Here is a 20,447-nt window from a genome sequence, read left to right as displayed (position 1 = left end):
ATGATTTCATAAACAAATCGCGCCATCAGCTGACGCGTTTCGTTTTTCAAAAATATTACTATTATTCTGTAGCTCTCTGAAACAATTTAAAGAGTTTAAAACCTGATTGCTTGATATCCATGGCCGTAGCTTATGTTTTGTCAGCATAATTCTCAATATATTCGGTGCTGCATAACTACAATAGAAGGGCGCCAAAGAAGGACTAATTCAAAACAGTAACAGCTAGGCCACAAAGTAAATTCATTGTTTTATTCATAAATTTGTTTACAAAAGTTGTATAAAGATTTCATTCTGTTTTGGTTTTGATTTTTGGGTGTGTGTGTGTGTGTGTGGGGAGGGGCATGGCATCCAGTTTAATTTGTATTTTACACGTACAATTAGCAATAACTAAATCATTTTGTATGGCTACACTTAAATACAGTTAAGCAGCGACGACTAGCAAGTTCCCCCCCTCTCTCTCTCCCTCTTTCTGTACAAACTAAACACGGACTTGGTGGTGGGGTATGGTTCTTTAAGGGTTCTTTAAGTACAATACATTAAATTAGCTATAATTCTTTGGATGGCTGCGGGAACTGCATGACTGGGAGAGCAGGGAGTGGGGAGCGTTTGGTTGATGGTTTTTTTTTTGTTTTCTTTGTAAAAATAATACACATAATACAACAATTTTGTGTGGTTTTCGGTTTTGTTTTGTTTTCTTGTATGTTTGTGTGTGTGTGTGTTTTGCTTTCGCTTTTTCGTTTTCATTTAAGGACTAGATTAGGAACCACATTTGTACAGTTTTCATATTTTTGTTTTTGCTCTCTCTCTCTCTCTTCTCCATCTTCCACATATCCTCTTTATCCTTATTCTCATTCTAATTAAGTATGTTTCAGCTTTAGCTTTTGGTTTGTTTTGTTTTTTTTAGTTTTTAGTTTTAGTTTTAAGGTAAAATGTACAAAGACCAAGTGTTCGCACCTCTTCGCTCGCTCTCCTTCTCTTTTTGGTTGCAGCTTCTCTCTCTCTCTCTCTCTCTCTCTCGAAATAAACTTAACATAAATAAATTACCCACTTTTCTCTTAAGGGTATAAACAAACGAACAAAAAAAAATTCATTTAACCTTAGGTGTTTTTTTGTTGTTTTTGTGTAAGAATAAATAGCGATTTGCGAGTGTTTGGTGGGGGTAGGGTTCTTAGGGTTTGGTTTTGGTTTTGGTTTTTGTTTTGACTTAGGCATTACATACAAACATTATTGTTTTTTGGCAAGCATTCACGATGGCAAAGGTCAACTGGGTTAAGTTAAATTCTGATCTCCTCTCTTTTTGGCACACAAATTAGGCATAAATAAATAATAATAATAATAATAGTGATAATCATAATCATAATCATAATCATAGTAGTACTCATTCATGTATATAGCAATGATAGCGATAGTAAAATAATTATAAGATATTAAGTTAATGTGTAGCTGCTGGTGCGGGTGGGGGGAGGCAGCGCATTTGCATTCTGTTTGCAGGTGCGTTGCGACTGGGTTAATACGTACAATACTAACTAGTTGAAATACTAGACCAGCTCTCTAGCTTTAGCTTTAGCTGCAGCTGCTGCTCCTTCTAGGGGGGCTTCGTCTCCATGTGTGCCCTGCCGGTTTGCTGCTGCAGCTTGGTGTTCGCTTTCAGGCGCTTCGAGCGCTTGGCGACTGGCGGGGGGGCGGGCGTTGGGGATGGGGACTGGGAGGGGCATGACGGTGATAGGCCACCCACCACGCCCACATCCCTGGCCAAGGCATCCTGTGAGTAGCAATCATATTCATCCGGCAGTTCCGTCAGATCTGTGATGGCGATCTTCGATGGCAACAGCAGCTGCACACGCAGCTCCACTTGCTCCTCCTCCTCCTCCTCCTCATCCTGCTCCTCCATCTGCTCATCCTCATCATCGTCATTGATGTCGACAATTGAGATGATGTCGCTGCTGTCGCCTCTGCTGTCCAGACCGAAATCATCATCCTCCTCCTCGTCCGATGAGCTTCCTATTCCAATCACGATTCCGATACCGTCTCCGCCTCCGCCTCCGTCCCCATCATCGCCATCGTCCTCTTCGGACTAGCTGCTACTCGTCTGCGTCTGCAGGACACCAGCCGATGATGAGGAGGAGGCGGAGGAGTTCACACCGGTCACATGACCCAAGGCGGCGCTGCCCGGAAAGTGACAGAGGCACGCCGGATTGGGGAAATGTCCCGGCTGGGCGCCCAGCTTCTTGGTTAACGTCTGCCAGTAGTCAATCTGTGCATCGAGCAGATCGATCTTTCGTTTCCGCTCCTCGATGGCCAGCGACATCATGTACTCCTGATGCTGCGCCCGCGGACCCGTGCCGTTCCCACTGCCACCGTTCGAGCTGGACATTAGCATGCCGCCGCCGCCGCTGCTGTTGGCGCTGCTGCTGCTGCTGTTGAGGCAGGGCACGGTGACGGCCAGGCCGTTGTAGCCGTTGAAGCTGCCGGCGGCCCCAATGGCCACGCCCTGCGTTGCCTTGTCGCGCCCATGCTGATTATGATGGCCATTGAGCAGCAGCTGTACCCCATTCGGCGTACCGCTGCCAAGGCTGCTGCTGTGGTTGTGATTGTGATTGTGGTTGCTGTTGTTGTTGGCGTTGTTGTTCCCCCGCTGGAGTCGCGGCAGCTGGAGCGTGGGTGGTGTGCGCCGATTGCTGCCAAAGGCAGCGCCGCCGCCAATGGCACCCGAGGCGGACACAGAAGCGGTGGCAGCATTGATGGCCGCCTGCAGCGTCTGCTGTGGCGGATTAACGGCGGACAGGCCGAGGCCATTGAGGAGCATATGCTGCTGCACCTGCTCCGCGGTGAGATGCTGCACTCCGACGCTGTTGGAGCTGCTGTTTGCATTGCCGTTGCCATTGCTGGCATTGGTCGTTGCGGAACCGTTTTGAAGGGTCTTGTTAATGTTGGCAAAGGAGCCCACGCGTATGTGTCCCACCGTCTGGATGGTGATGTCCGGCTTGGGGGTTGAGGACACGTAGCTGCCGCTGGAGGAGATGGAGGTCTTGGTGGAGCACACGGGCGAGCTGGCGGCACGCGGCACTGCATCCGAGAGGCCGTTCAGTGGGCCATTGAGGCTGGCCAGGCCGCCGGGCAGGGATATGGACGAGGAGCACGCAGCAGCGCCGCTGGCCACACCGCTTACTGCCAAGCCCGCTGAGACCTGCTGCAGCTGGCGGAGATCTGTGGCGAAGAGTACGTCGTCCTCCTCCTCGAGGCACACCTCGGGCGCCTTGGGGCTGGGGCAGTCATCGTCGTCGTCGTCGTCCAGGCACTCCATGCCGTTCTCCGTCTGCTCGTTGTCGCTGATGGTCTCAGATTTGATCAGGACCACGTCCGTGTCCATGCCCTCGTACAGTGGCATCTGTTGGAGCATCAGTTGATCAGTGGCCTGTCTGAGATGGGTGCGGAGATCGCTCCCCAGATGCAAACCTACCTTCGAGTCCTCATAGTCGTCCTGCTGGTGGCCATTGGCCCCGTTGCTCTGATTGCCCCCATCCGGGGACATCTGCTCGGCAATATACTGGGCCACCGAGTCCTGCTGCGACAGTGTGTTGAGCAGATCCAGAAAGGTGCCGTTGGTCTTGTCCTCGCCGCACAGATCCTTCTTCAGCAGCAGCTTCATGTTCTTGTAGAGCTGTCGCAGCTGCTTTGCACTGCGCTGATGGTACACCTGGGAGTTGAACTCCTTGGCGATCTGCAGCCAGACCTCATCCTTCTTCCGATTCGACTCCGCGTCCGTGCGCTTGTTCTCGATCACGTCCTTGTACTGCGCCGCGTAGCCGAGCACCATGTTCCGCTCCCGCTGCGTGTACCGGGGAGTCTTTTCCATTTTCAGCCGTTTGCAAGACGTCTTGAAGCTGCACGAGAGAGATGAGAGGAGAGGGTAAAAGTAAGCAAAATGTTTATTGAAATACTTAATGGATACATTTTGATGTTAGGATTAGGGCTTAGGGACACTACTGACACTTTGCCAACTCCTACAGGACTTTTCTATGTCATCATAATTAAAAGTAATGCTCATGCTTCCAGTATTCCTGTTTTCACATTCTTCCAGTCCCCCAATCCACTGCCAGCTGCCTGCATATCGATAGGCGTAACTGCCAGAAGCCACTCTTCCTATCTGCCTATCGATGCTGCTTGCTCAGGTGCCCGCGAGCCGCTCTTCTAAATGTTCATTTCTCGCTGGCTCGAGTGACTCTTGTGAGGCGCGCGCGCAATCTAAGTCTGAAAGATAAATATCTTGTGGATCGCGCTGCGCACAAGCTTCGTCGCTATCAATCCCCACCTAGCCCAGTGCGGCGCCGTTCTTTAATTAATAAAATAAAGTACGAGGGACAAACAAGCAATTGGAAAAAACGATTCTCAACTCTTCTACACAGACGCACACGTACACACACACACATACAAATGCACGTGCGCTGATAAGCTGGCGACGCAGCTAACGGTGAAGCCGAAAGCTTCGTTTGAGTAAGCGCCCCTCCCCCCAGTCCCCTCTCCGCACAGACACTCGATAAATGTGCGTGTGACGCGGTAATTTCGGCTGAATGTAAAGGAGGGGACAGGACCGCGCTTAGTCATATGTATATCGATTGAGGCAGCCTTAAAGCTTAGACAGAAGCTTGAGGAAGAGGGGCTAGAGGGGCAGCAGCAGTGCCAGCAGTGCAGGGGCCCAAAACACACACACAACATGAGACAATATGCTGGCCTGCATTAGCCTGGCACTGGGCACTGCCGGCTGATATCTAATCTTAAATTGGAGATTAGCGTGAAGCTCTCTCGCGCTCACAACAGCAGCAGCAACAACAACAACAACAGCATCGAGACAGAGTGGCGTCAGGGAAGGGAGGTGTACTCACGTTTTGAGGCCGCGCCAAAGCCGGCAAACGGACGACACGACACGAGCAAAGGGAGGGTGGGTGGTGCTGGCTGGTCTGTGAGTGTGTGCGGGGGTTTTGTGGGTGGACTACGAGACGACCGACCGTCCAAAAAAAAAAAGAAACGAATGAACGAACGAGGCGAAGCGAAGCGAAGACGAACACGAACACACAGTGCGCAGCAACTTCGCGGGCGGCGGCGACGAAGCACAAAGCTCGACTGAATTCGTATTTCGAGCAAATGGTTGGGACGCTCAGAAGTACCGTTGGAGTGCAGCAACAGCAAAAACAACAACAGCAGCAGCAACAACAAAAATAAGAACAGCAACAGCAGCAGTGACAGTGACAGCGGCGGACGGTTGGCGGCGGCGGCGGCGGCGTCGACGAATGGGCAAACAAAAATAGGAATACCGCGCAGGCCCGCAAGCAGTAGCAGCAGCAGCAGCACCGCATAGAGCAGAAGGAGTGTCGTCGTGAAGAGGGGGGGGTGTGTTGGCGACGAGGGCCACACACAGCTGGGGCCCTGAATGGGGTTCGTCTGTTTGTACACTCGCGCACACACACACACAGATACAATGTATAAATGTAATTAAAGCTTGAAACCGAGTTTACAATAACAACCCCGCCGTCGCCTCCGTCGCAGCAGAAGCAAAGCGCGCGAGAGGAATCAGCGTGAAACTTGAAGAAGGAGAAACAGAGCAAGAGAGGGAGAGAGAGAGGCCGAGCCAGGAGTAAGTAAAGCGGGAGAGGGCGCAGCAATGAGCGCAGTTTATAAATAAATGCAGAGACAGCCATACACACACTCTCACACATGCGACTCGGGCTCAAATGTAGCTGTAGTTTTTTTAAGCTGCAACAAAGTAAGGGTTGAGACGAAGAGGAAGACGGAGACGGGCGACGATGAGGCGCGCAGAAGAGAGACGACGACGACGACGGCGACGGCGATGTGTGAACGAGTGCAGAGTTGCATTTTGTTGATAAAGCGTGGACGGACACGAGGCCATAAATAATGGCTGTGGCGGGCTTAACCTCAATAAGGGAGAGGGTTAGCTGCGAGCGGTGGGCGGAGGGGGTGTCCTGCGATCCTCCTCGAATAAGTGTAGGATGAGTGGGCTTTCTGCTTGGTTTAACGCTTTCTGCGTCAATGCGCAGCGCCAGTTAAATGTCGAGAGTCAAGTTTTAAGATAAGATTCGAGTCACAGACTAGCTACATATGTGCATATGTGGGTGTGCTGTGCTCGGCGGGGGTGTGGAGTGGGCTGCGGTTATCTATGAAATCCGCCTGGCAATGAGCCGCACTGGCCCGCCAACGTAGCCGCAGCCGCAGCCGCAGCACGTCGCGACAGCGGCTTTCCGCTGAGCAATGGCAAACAAAAGCAAAGTTTACTTTTTGGGGACTCTGCCGATTACCTTTACACTCTCTCTCTCTCTCTCTCTCTCTCTCACTCTCACTCCCCCTCTCTCTTTATGTGTGGCACAGCAAGCGTTGCTTAATGCAGAGCAAAGCGATACCTCACCTCAACTTATCTACACACACAGACACACACACACACACGCACAGACAGCGAGAGAGCGGGCGAGAGTGTAACTGTACACAACAGGTGGAAGTATTTACTGATAAGCCGCTGATAAAAAGCTAGTCCCAAGCGTGTGGTCTGGTTGATGACAAGGTGGCTACAAAGGGGAGAGCCCAGGGAATGGGAATCGTATTGGGAATGAAGCTTCCATCCAAAACGCCTTCTCTCCATGCTCCCTCCCCAACCCGTCAGCGACAGAGAGTTTCAAGTTCTAATTGGCTTTGTTTGCTCTCTGATAAGGCGGCTCGGTATCTCTCTCTCTCTCTCTCTCCCTTAGATATCCACCAAGTCCGCGATAAAGTTCGGCCCCAAAACAAAGCCAAAAACCAAAACCAAAACCAAAACCAAAACGCACCTGCGTCCCATGAGCGGCGGCAACGGCAATGGTAATGGCGGCAGCACCTTCCTCGGCCTACCAGCAGCAACCGTCCTGATCTTGTGGCTGCCGCGACCGCGACCACGAACGCTGTTGCTGCTGCTGCCTCTCCCTCTGCCGCTGCCTCTTCGGCTGGTCTTCTTCCCGGGATGGGGGGTAATCAGACGCGGTGCCTGCCTCGAGGAGCGCCTGTAGCCGCGGACGGGGGGCATTTTCCCAGCAAAAAAAATAAAAACAAAAACAAAAACTTTCGAGGCGGCCGATCCGCTGCGTTTGAGTTGAGAATTTTTACTGCCGCTCGTTCGCCACAGGCAGGGCAAAACGCTCACTCGCTCAATTGTCTTTGTATGCGTGTGTGTTTGTGTGTGTGTGTGTGTGTGTGTGTGTGTGTGTCTCTGGCTGTCTATCTGTGAGCGTAGCAAAAGCGCTTGGAAATGCTGGAACAGAGTTGTGTAATCCCCCCTCCTAACCTTCCATTCTGCACTCCAAGCCCCCATTTGGGTTCTTTATTTTTTGTTTGCCTTCCCCTTCTAAGCTTATAAAGCTTCATTCTTTCTATGTATTTATCTTTGTATCACATTCTGTGCACATTCTGCACTCCCAAGCTGTCCATTTGAACCTTTTTTCTGCAGCTCGTATGACATTTTCTGGTATTGACTGGAACTCGCAATTCATCAAACTTCGACTGGAAGACTGGAATAATACACTTGGAAAGCCTCTACAAAAGCTTTGATCTCCTTAGACTGGAGATTTCCAGGCGACAGAGCTTGCTTAGCCTGAAACTGGAACAAATGCATTGGAAGAGCAAATGGTTTTTCTTTTCTTTAAGCTCTCCTTTATCTTTCCTTACACTAAAACTATTTGTTATACAGGAAACACAGTTTTCACTTTGAATTTGTTCTGCTTTCCGCTTGCCACTCACCTGGATCTGTAGCCGGCTGCAGTTTGAATTTGTTTCTCCCTCGCTGCCGCTGTCTCACACTTTTTCCAGTATGATCCTCGGCTCTTCCTCTCTCCCTCCTTCCACTCTCTCTCTCTGTGTGTTCTCTTAGCCTTGCTTAACTGAAGCTGGATCTATGCCAGTTTCGGCCCAACTGGTTGACTGAAAAATTTTGGTTTATGGTTTTGGCTGCGCCTGTGGCTGGCTATCGGTTCACGCGGCGTATGCGCGATTTTACCGTCGCGGCGTCTGTCCCACAGCGACGCTGACCGCCCCGCGCCAGCACCAGCAACCGACCCACTCTCTTTTGCTCTTTCTCACTGAGTTGCGTTGCTCTCTTTCACTCTCTCTCTCTCTCACGCGCTTTCTGGACTGAAGATTTTCGTTTTGTTTTTGGCTGGGGGGCTAAGTGGGAGGGTTCTTTGTATGCGTTTCTTTTAGCTGCAGCAGGCTTTGCGTTGTTGCTTCTTTCTCTCTCTTTTAGCTTCTTTCTTTTCTTGCCTTTCTTATGTTCTGATTCAAAATGTTCCTTCTGGTTTCCCTACTTGTTGTTCTTTGGCGTCTGTGTTGAGTTTCTTTTCAGCGATTTTCTCCTTCAGTTCCTGTTGCTCCGTTGGGCTTCCTTTTCTGCTCCTTCACTGGTTGTCATTGTCCTTTCTTCACCTTCTTTTGCTTGTCTTCTGGGCGCTCGACTCTTCTTCTGTGTTCCCCCGTCTTCGTGTTGTTCTTCTTTGCTTCACTTTCGTTTCGCTTTTGTTGTTTCAAACCTTGGACTAAAATTAAAAATACATAGAAGAAAATTTTGTTAATACGAAATCACGCCAAAACGTAAACATCAAGCGAGCGAGATAGACAGACACAAAGAGAGAGATTGAGGAGTGGAAGAACGACAGGGGGTCCCAATAGATACACAAGAAGAGGAAGAAATGTAAGTGGAAACAGTGGCAGTGGCACGAGGATGGTAATGGGAATGGGGCAGAGACACGCTCCCCTCTCTCTCTCTTATCTGGGCAGATCAAAACCTCCATTTGAGGGGGGCAGGTAGGGGTGCCAGGGGAGCGGAAACCCATGGTTGAAACTACCAATATCTAATCTGGCCACTGACTGGCCTGACTCGACTGACTCGCCTGACTGTGCTGGGAGAGCATTATCTTATCGGCCGTAAGGTGGGCTTGTGGCTCCACGAGAACTTGGAGCGCGTGACTCACATTGGCCCAATCCGATTCCGATTTTGATTCCGGCGTATTCGATAAGCTACAGCGTAGAAGAGAAAACAAAAGCTACGACAGTCACATAATAATTGTGGGTACTACATGTACGAGGCTGTGGAGCATCCACTCTTAGAGTCATGAAATGAAAAAACTCCAATAAATTCCCCACGGAATTCACTTCTCAAATATCAAACATGAAAGTTATGTTTCTATTTTATTCGCACTTGAGCTCCCCATTGATCCTAGATTTATTTTAAGCGGAGAACAGTTCCCTGCTTAACGTCTTGAGACCATCTTTCTGGGGGATGTCAGGGGACTTATTGGCAGCTTGAACGCAACTCTCGTTGAACATTTTCAAGCAAACCATATAAAGACGCAGTCATGGACTCGGGGCCTGTTTATATATAGCTTTGGGCTATATGCCTGCATGTATGTATGTATATGACGAATCAAGAATTCGAGGAATGGAGATCTTCTCTCGCTCTTGGCAAGTACAAACAAACAGAACTGAAAGCAGCGACACGAGACACAGCAAGCGCGGAGCTGGCCCTCCTCAAAACACGCCCACGCCTTCTGGCTTCTGCCTTCTGCCAGAAAAACAAATGATCCACCATGCCCATACCCCCTATACCCCCTATACCCCCATTACCGCATCCCCATCCACCATCCGTGTACCTTCCCTACCTTCTTGGGCCCCTGCCACTGCAGCAGCCAGAGCAGCAGCCGCACTCTGAATCCCCCTCTCAAAATAGACGACGCACAGAACCAGACACAAGTGGAAAATACACAGAACAGAACAGAAAAGAACAGAGGAAAAGCAATGGCAAAGCGCGAACACGAGAGCGGGAGCACACCGCTCCGATCTTTACCCGATTCGAAAACCGTTTGTCGGGATTTGGGCGGCGTCGCACCAACGATTCTGATTTTTGATTCAATTCGGATTTCGATTCCGATTCCGTGTTCTTTCGCTTTCGCGCACGCCGCGTTCTTTGCAAAGCAGAGTAGAGCAGAGTAGCGCAGAGCAGAGCAGCAGTCGCAGTCTAATTGGATACTGAAAACGGAATTCAGACACGCGGCCAACTTGAGTTGCTGAATCGGACCGAACCGGACCCGGCCCCGAGCCCCGAGCCCCGAACACGGGGCCCGAGAGCAGCCGTCGCAGCCTGTTGGCCCGTCTCCGAGCGGAGCGTCGGCTGAAGGTGCACCATCACCATAGCCTCCCCGCTCTCCCATCCCCCCTCCACAACCATACCGGCCACTACCATGGCCTGGCCCCTGCCCACTTCTCTCCTTCTCACCTTCTATTGGGGTCGAGCTGATCGTCGAAAAGCGCCATGAGGGGTTGGCAAATTTCCAACCAAAAGTTCTGCTCTGCCACTGTGTGTCTGTGCATCTGTATCCCCGTGCTGGTATCCATGCATCTGTGTATCTGTGTATCTGTGCCGATGGCAGTGTCCGCCCAAAAGCCAAAAAGAGAGGGAAAGAGCGGAGCTTCGAACAAAATTGTTTTACATTGCGTCGCACAATACACAACAAATCACCGAAAAAACGCAAATCGAAATAGATATACGTACATAGAGGGACGGATAGATAGGTAAACAGATGGAGAATATAGAAAAATTCGCTGTAAAGGAAGGCTTCAGTTACCCTGAGTTCTAGAGAGTTATACAAATCAAATTTATGTGCATTCCGTTTCAGTCGGAGTCTCCACAATAGTTGGTAATGGATAAACTTTTAGCAACTTCTACCCTTAACTCTTGAGAGTTGTTTCCTTCAAAGTCGAACTACTGAAGATACATACACAAAGTGTCAGGCAATGCATGTTCCCTTGTTCCTTTCTGTTTGTAAATCCTTTACTCCATATCGAGTGTGCTATATGATCTTTCATGTCACTGGAACTCTCATTTTGCTAATATCCCTAAAGATATCTCTACATATGTTCCAACTGCATACAGACTTTTCCGCAGTGCTTAGCTTTTAAAGATTTACAACTCATTACTTTACTCTCTGGAGTGAATTCCTATAAAGCCACAACAGTTGGATTTTGTGCTGAAGCATCTAAGGTTCATATCTAAGGTTTCCTTCGGGATTGCAGTTCATTAGGGGCAGAACTCTATAAAATAGTTGCAACTCCAAGTAGATATTATCAAATCATGGAGCATTGCAGAATGACCGTAAATCAGTTGAGCTTGCAGAAGGACTTTCCTCCTAGACTCTTTCCATGACTTCCGGGCCAACAATGTGTACATTAGTTTGAGATCTTGCAGATCTCCTACCCCGCGCACCCCTCCTGAGGCCGCTGATCGCTCGCTCAGGCATGTGAGTAGGCAACTGTACTTGGCATCTCTTGGCCACTTGGCAGCGTCTGAAAAGTCTTTTCGACTTTAAAAATAGCTGCCCCAGAGAGTGGAAGAGCGGCAACAGAGATAGAGACACAGATAAAGAGAGAAAGAGAGCCGGAGAGATCGGTTTTGGCTAGGAGTGTGGGTTGGGGCTTTTTAAGGGGGGATGGGGCGAGGTTGGGCGGTGCATGGATGGGCATCTGTGCCCCTCGTTTACAAATAGTCACAGTTTAAGCTCTCTCTCGCTCTCTGGCAGCTGGATGGCGTTGCCGTTGCCGTTGCCGTTGCCGATGCCTGGCCGCGGATGAGATGGAAAATTGATGGGCCAAAGCGTTTTCCCCATTTTCCATTTTGGCTTTTTCCCTACCCCTCTTATCCCACTTTGGGGCTCAATTTGTGCGTGTGTGTTTGTGTGTGTGTGTGGTTTTCTTTTTTTTTTGGAAACTCGAAACTAATGAGGTCGGGGCACGTTTGTGATTTGCCTCCACCGTGGTGGCACGTAGACGGCATGCGTTGCGTCATGGGGGCGGCCCCTGGCCCTGCCTCTGTCTATGCCTCTACCCCTCCGTGCTTCCTGGAGCTATGTGTAAACACACACAGAGCGGGAATTTGGGATGCAGTTTGCTCCCCCCTAATGGATAATCATATGTCCCCGATATTTCGTGCTCCACTTGAGCCTCTGCAGCACCTTCTGCACTGCTTGGTCTCCACTCCAATCTGGTTGCTGGGTTTCATCATGATTTCCTAAGATCTTTGGACACCGGGGCTCTTGTTCGGCTTCGGTGGGGAAATTCGTTGCGTTGGTTTTTCTTGGCACTCGATTTCGAATCGGTTTTTCCCTGGCCCTGTCTCTGCTCCGCCTGTGCTACGGATTTGAGTTCAAATTTATTTTTGGCAGCATTGCCGCCAGCCTCCCCGCCCCGCCCCACCATCCCTTTGGGCTAGAACACGGGCACAGACACAGGGCAGAGAGACAGAGTAAGAGAGAAAGGAGGGGAGAGAGAGACAGTGAGTTGCGGAAGCGTAGCCTCAGGAGTGGAGCGGGAGGGGAGGGGAGGGGAGGGAGTCGGGATCAGACCGAGAGAGCGAGCAACGATCGGGCGCTGCTGTAGCTGTAGCAGTGTCTTCTTTGTGTTTGTGCTGCTTTATCTAGGCTATGTGTGTGTTTGTGTGTGTGTGTGTGTGTGTGTTTGATATAGGCTTGCCATGTCTCCTGCTCCAACTCCCTACTCCCTACCCTTCTCGTCATTTGTTTGTGTAATCCATTTAAAGGTAATTGAACTTCCATTCTTCTTGAGGCACCTTCGGTCGGAGCTCGAGCCCCGAGTAGAGCCTCACCACTATTTTTAGATCCATCCATAAATAGGCGGAGTAAGAGAGTGAGAGAGAGAGAGACAGAGAGAGAGACTTCTAGCTTGGATTTATGGATTGTAAAGTGCGTAGCGTGCACGGCATGGGGTGGGTTTCTGAGCAGATCATGGGATGCTGAGTATTCCTGAGCGAACCTGCACGTCCAAGACAGGCACACAATTAGACACACGGAAATCCCGATCCCCCCCTGCCAACCGCCGCTCCACTCTCTGGCTACGTGGAGGGGCAGGCAGAGGGGCAGGCAGCAGCAGCAGAAGAAATAGCAACGCCAGCGATCCGACACCGAGGCCGAATCGAACTTGGGATCAGAGGCGTTCAGAGACGAAATAACGAATTTTGTTTTCGTGGCGGATATTTTTAGGCCAAAAGCATCATAAAAGTTTTCCCCCCACCCCAGCGCGCCCCCTCCGCCACCGCGAAACCGCCAGTCGGCGCTTTCCAAATGTTCAGTTTCTCGACTCGTGGAACACAAAAATTCCTGGAACTGATCAGAAAACTTGACGTTGCCCCTCTCCATGGCCCCCCTGTCCGGGGCAGAGCGCCGAAATGGAATGGCATGGAATGGTAGGGATAGCAAAGGACACTCCAATGCACTTCACGCATGAACAATGGCGCGGAACAATGGCTGGGTGCGTGTGTGGGTGGCAGGGGACCTGAAAACACACAAAATGCAGTTAAGGCACTTAATTGGAATGTCCTAAAAAAACAATGCGTGGCTTGTGCAGGACGCATATGGAAGGGAAATAACTTGCAATCAATCGATAACAATTAATTCACAAGAAAAAATCGAGCACAAACGCCCTGGAAATGGGAGTAAAGGGGAGTAAATGGGACAAAGAAGAATGGGAAGTAGCAGCAGAACAGGAGGTTCAAAGGTCAAGGCAAGGAAACAGAGCGGAGAGGGGAAGAAAATGAAGATGAAACAGCAGGCGATGAGGAACTTCCCTCAGAGAGTACTCTCATAATAGGTGCCCATGTATGGAAGGTGGAATAAAGAGTAAAATCCACACCTTGTCTTAGACATTGCAGAGATTACTCTCCACATATCTGACAAAAAGTTATGGTTAAGCCAAGGCCTGCACACCTTGTCATGGAACACACCTTTGGGGCGAAGGAGCAAACGACACTCGGAAACACACAACTCAACGAAAAAGGAGAGAAGCACACGCACTAAGGAAAAAGTCGCGCTCCAACACACACACAGACAGACACACACTCGACTTCGACCCCAAGCCGAACCACAGCAAAGCCTCGTTTCGCTGTAGTTCGGGTGGAGGGACTAACGAGCAGTCGGGCTTTCGGGCCTATCTACCTATCTGCCTAACCTAACTGTAAGCACGAATCAGGCGACAGAGCGAGACGGATGTGGAGCTTTGGACTAATAGGACAAAGCTTGCGACCGTTACTGCCCTTGTGTGTGTGTCTGTGTGAGTTTTTGTGTGTGCGTCCTGGCGGTGGGCCAAAAGCGTGTGTTGATGTCATAAATCCCACCAAAATACAAGAGTGAAACAGAAGAAACGTGGCAGGGGCAGGAGCAGGAGCAGGAGTAAGGATAATGCGACGCAGAGCAGGCCCAGAGTCCGAACAGCTGTGCCAAAGCCATCCCGACAAAACACGTTTCAAGATGCTGTGCCCCGTGCCCCTGGCCATGCCCCTGCCCCTGCCCTTACCGGCTGGGCACAGAAAGGGGGTTGAAACTGCAGCAGGCCGAACAATAAGGACAAGAATGAAATCCGGCTCAAGGGAAGCTGCGCACCAAAAAAGAATAATAATAAGAGAAGAAAAACTGCGAGCGGGAGTCGGAGACAGAAGCAGAGCCGAGACCTGGAGTTTTGTTTCTGATTCTGGTTCTGGCAGGGGTCGAGCTGTGGCCGCGTTTTGAAAATGGGGTGGAAAAATGGGCAGTTCATTGAAACACACAGACGCACACACACACACACAGTCACCAAAAACCGAGCCTCTCTCCAGTTGGGACTCCAATCATTTCTGCTGTGCTTGAAACCCCCGCTTAGGACGAAGGCTCCCTGCTCCCACTTCAAAAGTATCCCATTTACGATGAAGGTAATTTTCATCAGAGGTCATTCCCCCCACCGGCATTTTCACAGATTCTGAGCTGGACTTACCATACACACACACACACACGCGCAGACACACGCATAAACTGTGGAGGCACCCACAGGCGACCCTGAAACTCACCAAACAGTTACATATCCGGAGAATACAGGCAAAGGAAGTGCCTCCTTCAGCCCGCTTCCTGGCACGCGGTATCTGTTGACACTTTAGCTTTTCTCGGGGAACAGCGCACAAACAAAAAAATTACACAAAAAATAGTCAGAGGTAAACACCTTGGCGATAAACAGGAGAGCTCTCGTGGCTCTCGTGGCTCGTGGAAAGGCAACAGCGGCAGCAAAAGAATAACAACACGAACTGCCACAAATCCAAATGCACGAGCGCACACTAGTGTTGAGTAACACGACAGTGCCAGTGCAGAAACTCTGCTCGGCGATAGTTCGTTTGCTTCGATAATTCGATAGGCCGTCGTGCAGTTTATAAACAAACATTAAACCAAAACCAATACCAAGACGCGTTGAGTGGCTGAAAACTATTTGAACAACAAAATTGTAATCTAATCGCCTGGGCAAGAACCGGAGAACATTGCAATCGAAATCGGTATCGCCGTCTACTCCCACGCACCCGCGCACACACCACACTCCGGTTCCCTGCAGAAACTCCACACAGGGAAACAAAATGCTTAAGATTGCTGCCGAGGGAATTGCGCCACGTCTGGCCGCCTGCTGCCTCATCAGCGCCAGCGCTCAGAGCAGTTGCCACCGGGTGGCCCCACAGTCGGCAAGGGCCACACAGAAGTACCTCTCCCAGTCGCAGCACCTGCACAAGAAGCTGATCATCAAGGATCACTACGAATTTGATCAGAAGGTGAGCGAGTGAGTGAATAAGTGAGTGAGCAATTATGCAATGCTTCTGGCATGCGGCCTGCGTCCCCTGCACTACTATCTGGTGTACGTGAGCAGTTCCGGCCGTAAACAGCGGGCCAACTTGCCCACCCCATGACGCATTTGGCTATGACGACTGTCAGTATGTGTCTGCACCTGTGTGTGTGTGTGTTTGTGTGTTGAGATTGGCTCGTGTATGCAAATGAGCCAAAAACGGCGGGTCGTTTCTGGTTTGAGCCCGTTTCTATGCTACGCATAGTCTAGTCCCAAAGGCTAGTATTTGCCCATAACTAATGCCTTCTCCTGTCTGTGCTTTGTGTGTGTCCAGGTCATCAACAGCGACAATCCTGTGATTGTGAATTTCCATGCCGAGTGGTGCGACCCCTGCAAAATACTCACACCCAAGATGCTGGAGCTGCTGGAGAACTCAGATGAGATAGATGTGGCCATCATTGATGTGGAGACGAACCTGGATCTCGTCGAGACGTTCGAGGTGAAGGCCGTGCCCGCTGTCCTTGCCTTTCGCAACGGCGTTGTTGTGGATAAATTCATTGGCCTGGTGGATGCCAACAGCATTGAGACGCTGATTGACAAGCTGAAGCGGAAGCAACAGCAGAAGCAATAGAGGAGCATTAACAGGATTAAGGTGGTCGGATGCGGGGGGGGCCTCGGATACAATAATAAACATAGCTTTGCCGCAAAACGAGATTTTATATAAAATAAAAAAAAAACGAACCAGAGTAGACTGTTAACGCGATAGATAGCCTAACCCTTATGCAGCAGCAGAAATACTTGTAATATGCAATAAAAAAAGAAAAAAAATATAAATATAATCATAGTAACGGTAAACCTGCTTTGTTTCTACTTGTTGCTGCTGTTTCCCGTGGGAATTGAGCCGCCAAAAACTGCAGCTGATCAGCTGGTTGTGTCAGTGTTGTTAAACGCGCATCCCTCACTCACTGCGAAAAACATAATAGATGACGCAAGTGGAATGGGAAGTGTGAGAACTCTTCCTGGTTAGACAGAGATGGCATGATGGCAGAGATGGAATTTGGTTTATTTGGTTGCTTTATTAAGGCTTTTCTTTTTTTTTTATACGAATAACATAGTCACGGAACTGAACTGGCCTGCCCCAAAAACTGATTAAACATCCTTCTCCGGAGTAGTAGACTAACTAAAAACTGACATCTGGCGCATTCCCGTGCAATGCGACGCGGATTCATTTTCTTGGGTATAAATACGAATAAAAAGTACGAGTATACGGAAACATACGATACGAATACGATATACAATATACAATAGGGGAGGGGGGGGGGTGTAAAATAATAACTCAACGTGTATAAAATAGAAACAGAACAGATCTCTACAAACTAGGCTAGAATCGGTTAAAGCAAAGCGGTCAAGCGGAACGCGGTACGCGGTAGCGGATTATCGGATGACCTAAATGGCAGCATCCATCCATCCAATTACGAAACATTCTTCTGTTCTTTTTTGTTTTGTTTTAGTTTAAATCTTAGTTATGGTCATGCCACCGGGAGAGAGTGGGTGACCCTTTCTCCGCGGCGAAGATGCCATTTACTGCTGTCATCTGGGGGTTAGACTGTAATTGTTTGGTGCTCAGCGCGCCAGTTGAATGATGAGCGCTGCGCACATCTCGAAGAACTCCATGGTGTGGTGGCCGGTCGGCTGGAGCGGCATCAGACCGGTCACGCTAAGCGGGGGCGGTGTGAGGCTCTCCATGATGACATCGTCGCCCTGCTCCACCTCGTCGTTGGTGAGCGACTTGAAGTCGAGCAGATAGCTCTTGGCGTCCACTTGGTACAGCTGTAGCGACATCTTCGAGAACTTGCCCGTCTTCACGTTCTGCCGCCGCACACGCACATGGTACGGATTGATGATCTTCCACTCGTAGTTGAGCGCCTTCATGGCCCGGTACACCTCCAGCATGATGTCATTCGGCTTGCTCTGCGACCGTATGCCCAGATGCCACTTGGCCCGCTTGATGGGCGTGCCGCCGCGCGCCGTCTTCTCGGGGAACGCCGCACCGCCCGAGTTCTGCACGGACATGGCCAGCTGACGGTCGCGCATCGGGGCAATCCGCTCCGGATGAGGTCGTATGGCGGCCAGCACACTGCTGCTTGGCGGCGCCGCTCCGGGTGGCACAGGTGTGGCGCTGCCCGAACTGGCTGCCGTGCCGCCGCCCACAGTCACCGTGGCCAGGGGCGTCTGGCCGGAGGCTTGGCCTGGGGCCTCGTGCGGTGCATGAGTGATGATTGGCGGCGGCGGCGGGGAGCCGGCCACAAAGAAGTTGTTGATTTCGTTGATCTGATTGGCGGCGTCGTCTGCGAAACGCTTGTTGTCGATGATCAGGTGGTAGGCGATGGCCAGCTGGTCGTGTGGATCGCCGCTGAGCAGCGAGTTGTGCACTTCGAGCTCCTTGACCCCGAACTTGGTGCAGACCTCGGCCACGGCATAGGTGTCGATGACATTGGAGTCCTGCTCAATCGACGAGGGGAAGAGGTAGGCGGGCAGCTCCTTCTGGAACCACTCGTGCTTCTTGATCTCCTCGATGTTGGCCCGCTTGAGGGGATCCACCTGCAGCATCTGGCACACCAGATTGACCACCTGCTTGTTGAGGTACTCCGGTATGGGGAAGATGCCCGATTTGATCTTTCGGAAGAGCGTCGGCACGTGCTCATCATCAAAGGGCAGCGTACCGCAGAGCAGGGCGTACAGAATGACGCCGCACGACCAGATGTCCACCTCCGGACCAGCATACAGCTTGCCCGAGATGACCTCGGGCGCCGCATAGTTGGGCGAGCCGCACGAGGTGCGCAGAAACTCTCCGTCCAGCATCATGTTGGACAGCCCAAAATCGGCAATCTTCACGTGCATATTGTGGTCGAGCAGTAGGTTCTCCGGCTTCAGGTCACGGTGCACGATCATGTGCCGGTGGCAGTAGTCCACGCCCGAGATAATCTGCTGGAAGAAGCGGCGCGCCTGATGCTCCTGCAGCTTGCCATGCTTCACGATGTAATCGAACAGCTCGCCGCCGCTCACGTACTCCATGATCATGAAGATGTCCGAAGGAGTGGAGATCACCTTGAGGGGAAATTATGAATCATTTATTCAGGACTGATTGAGGACTTCTTACCTGGTAAAGCTTGATGATGTGCGGATGCCGGAAGAGCTTCAGGTTCTGAATCTCTCGCCGAATCTTACCCACCACATCCAGACTCTTGATCTTCTGCCTGTTTAGGATCTTGACAGCGACCTTGACGCGTGTGATCTGATGCTCGCCGATCTTCACCTTACCGAAGGTGCCCGTGCCGAGCGTGGCGCCCAGCAGATAATGGCCGATCTTCACCAGCGGCTGGCCATTGACGGTGCCCGCCGCCGCTGCCTCAGCGGCCGCAGCCCTCGTCTGGGGCATCGCGCTGTCCCGTCACTGCGGCGGGGAAGCCACTCGAATCGAGTTACCTTGCCACTAGGCCAGACACCGCACAGACACACAAAACGCAGACGCTGCAGCGGCAGCAGCAAGTGGCAAGCACTACTCGGAACGGGGGCAGCGACGAGCGGTGGAAGGTCGTTATCTCGTTTATTGCGTAGTCCGCTATCCCCTCTGTGTCGCTGTCGCTGGCTCGCAGCGATTGTTTATTCTATATTTTCTGCTGACTCTCGGGTTCCATCCACTTTACTGGGGCGAAATTGAGAGCCGTGGGGAAGATGCTGAAGCGATTGCTGACTGTCGCCAATTGTTTATTTACGCGACAGTTTGACTATTGTTTATTTTGTTTGCCGTTTTTTTGAGGGGTTTTTCCTTATTTATTTCCTCGCTTATTTAATTGACATTGGAATCAGTGTGACCGCGGAAGTGTGAGGGCCTCGAAAATATACCGAAATATACGTTTTCATTTTCAAAATATACCGTCAAATATACCGTGAGTCTAAAATCATTTTCCTCGATTTTGATGTTCAATTGAATATTACTAGCTGGTTAGGACTCTCAGCTTTAAAAATGTAGTTTTACTCAAATCATCTTTCAATTCTCCGCAGGATTTGCTGATTTTATGATACATCTTTCCTCAATTGATTGCATAATAAGGTTAAAACTAAAAAGGTCAACCAAAAATATATCTTTGCTATACTTAGTAATATAAACCCATTTAATCAAGTGCTTTTAATAAATAACAATGACTTTGTCTTAGACTGACATACTTTTAACCTTTTCTTATGTTTTGTATGTACTAAATACCGATCTGGATACATTCTCGGTCTCTATAATCTGCAAATTTGTAAAGTAATTCATGAAGTAATTAAAGTAAAGTAAAGTAAAGTAATTCATTCCATCATCAGCGATCTTTTCTTTCCTACCGAATTTCTGTCTTTAAAACAATTATTTGTTCGCAACGCTCTTGATCTCGGATCGTAAGAAATTGCACTTGTTCTAGGAAATTTTGTATTTGTTCTTGTTGAGAATAACATAAATTGCAATCAATATTCTGAGATTTATTTTCAAAATCTCTATTAATATTTTGCAAGGGATCTGTTTCATATTAATAATGGGTTGATCCATAGCAGTTGATCCAATTGAAAAAATTGGATCAACTGTGGAATGTGGATCAACTATTGGAAATTCTCCAATATCAATGGGTCCCATCGCAATATCTGCAATATTTTCAACCGAGGGTTACTTGTTCATTGAGGTGCCTATTCTGCTGGTGCTATCCAGATGAATGCCAAAGAGGGACACGATCGGAGCCAACAGGTTG

The 20,447-nt window shown here is 50.0% G+C and overlaps 3 protein-coding genes across 7 annotated transcripts; 1 reads left to right on the top strand and 2 right to left on the bottom strand.

Moving 5' to 3' along the window:
* Positions 1-321: 321 nt before the first annotated feature.
* LOC117896541 (cell wall protein IFF7) lies at positions 322-15,151 on the bottom strand. Of its 5 annotated transcripts, none has more exons than XM_034804955.1 (3): positions 14,915-15,151; positions 7,777-8,567; positions 322-3,884 (listed from the first exon to the last, which is right to left on the bottom strand). In XM_034804955.1, exon 3 carries the CDS (start codon positions 3,854-3,856, stop codon positions 2,075-2,077), a length of 1,782 nt encoding a protein of 593 aa, XP_034660846.1. In that variant the 5' UTR covers positions 3,857-3,884; positions 7,777-8,567; positions 14,915-15,151; the 3' UTR covers positions 322-2,074. The 5 variants fall into 5 exon arrangements, with proteins under 5 accessions (XP_034660846.1, XP_034660835.1, XP_034660819.1 ...); XM_034804944.1 differs by lacking the exon at positions 14,915-15,151 and adding an exon at positions 9,875-10,019; XM_034804928.1 differs by lacking the exons at positions 7,777-8,567; positions 14,915-15,151 and adding an exon at positions 6,834-7,130.
* A 135-nt stretch (positions 15,152-15,286) lies between these two features.
* Positions 15,287-16,389, top strand: LOC117896586 (thioredoxin, mitochondrial). The gene is made up of 2 exons (XM_034805013.1): positions 15,287-15,655; positions 16,001-16,389. Exons 1-2 carry the CDS (start codon positions 15,467-15,469, stop codon positions 16,295-16,297), a joined length of 486 nt encoding a protein of 161 aa, XP_034660904.1. The 5' UTR covers positions 15,287-15,466; the 3' UTR covers positions 16,298-16,389.
* A 333-nt stretch (positions 16,390-16,722) lies between these two features.
* Positions 16,723-19,539, bottom strand: LOC117896570 (5'-AMP-activated protein kinase catalytic subunit alpha-2). The gene is made up of 2 exons (XM_034804974.1): positions 18,827-19,539; positions 16,723-18,774 (listed from the first exon to the last, which is right to left on the bottom strand). The coding sequence occupies exons 1-2, from the start codon at positions 19,103-19,105 to the stop codon at positions 17,290-17,292; spliced, it is 1,764 nt and encodes a 587-aa protein (XP_034660865.1). The 5' UTR covers positions 19,106-19,539; the 3' UTR covers positions 16,723-17,289.
* Between the last annotated feature and the right edge of the window lie 908 nt (positions 19,540-20,447).

Source organism: Drosophila subobscura, chromosome A (assembly GCF_008121235.1).
Source record: "Drosophila subobscura isolate 14011-0131.10 chromosome A, UCBerk_Dsub_1.0, whole genome shotgun sequence".
In the NCBI taxonomy this organism is placed as follows: Eukaryota; Metazoa; Arthropoda; class Insecta; order Diptera; family Drosophilidae; genus Drosophila; species Drosophila subobscura.
This window is presented reverse-complemented; position numbering and strand designations above follow the sequence as displayed.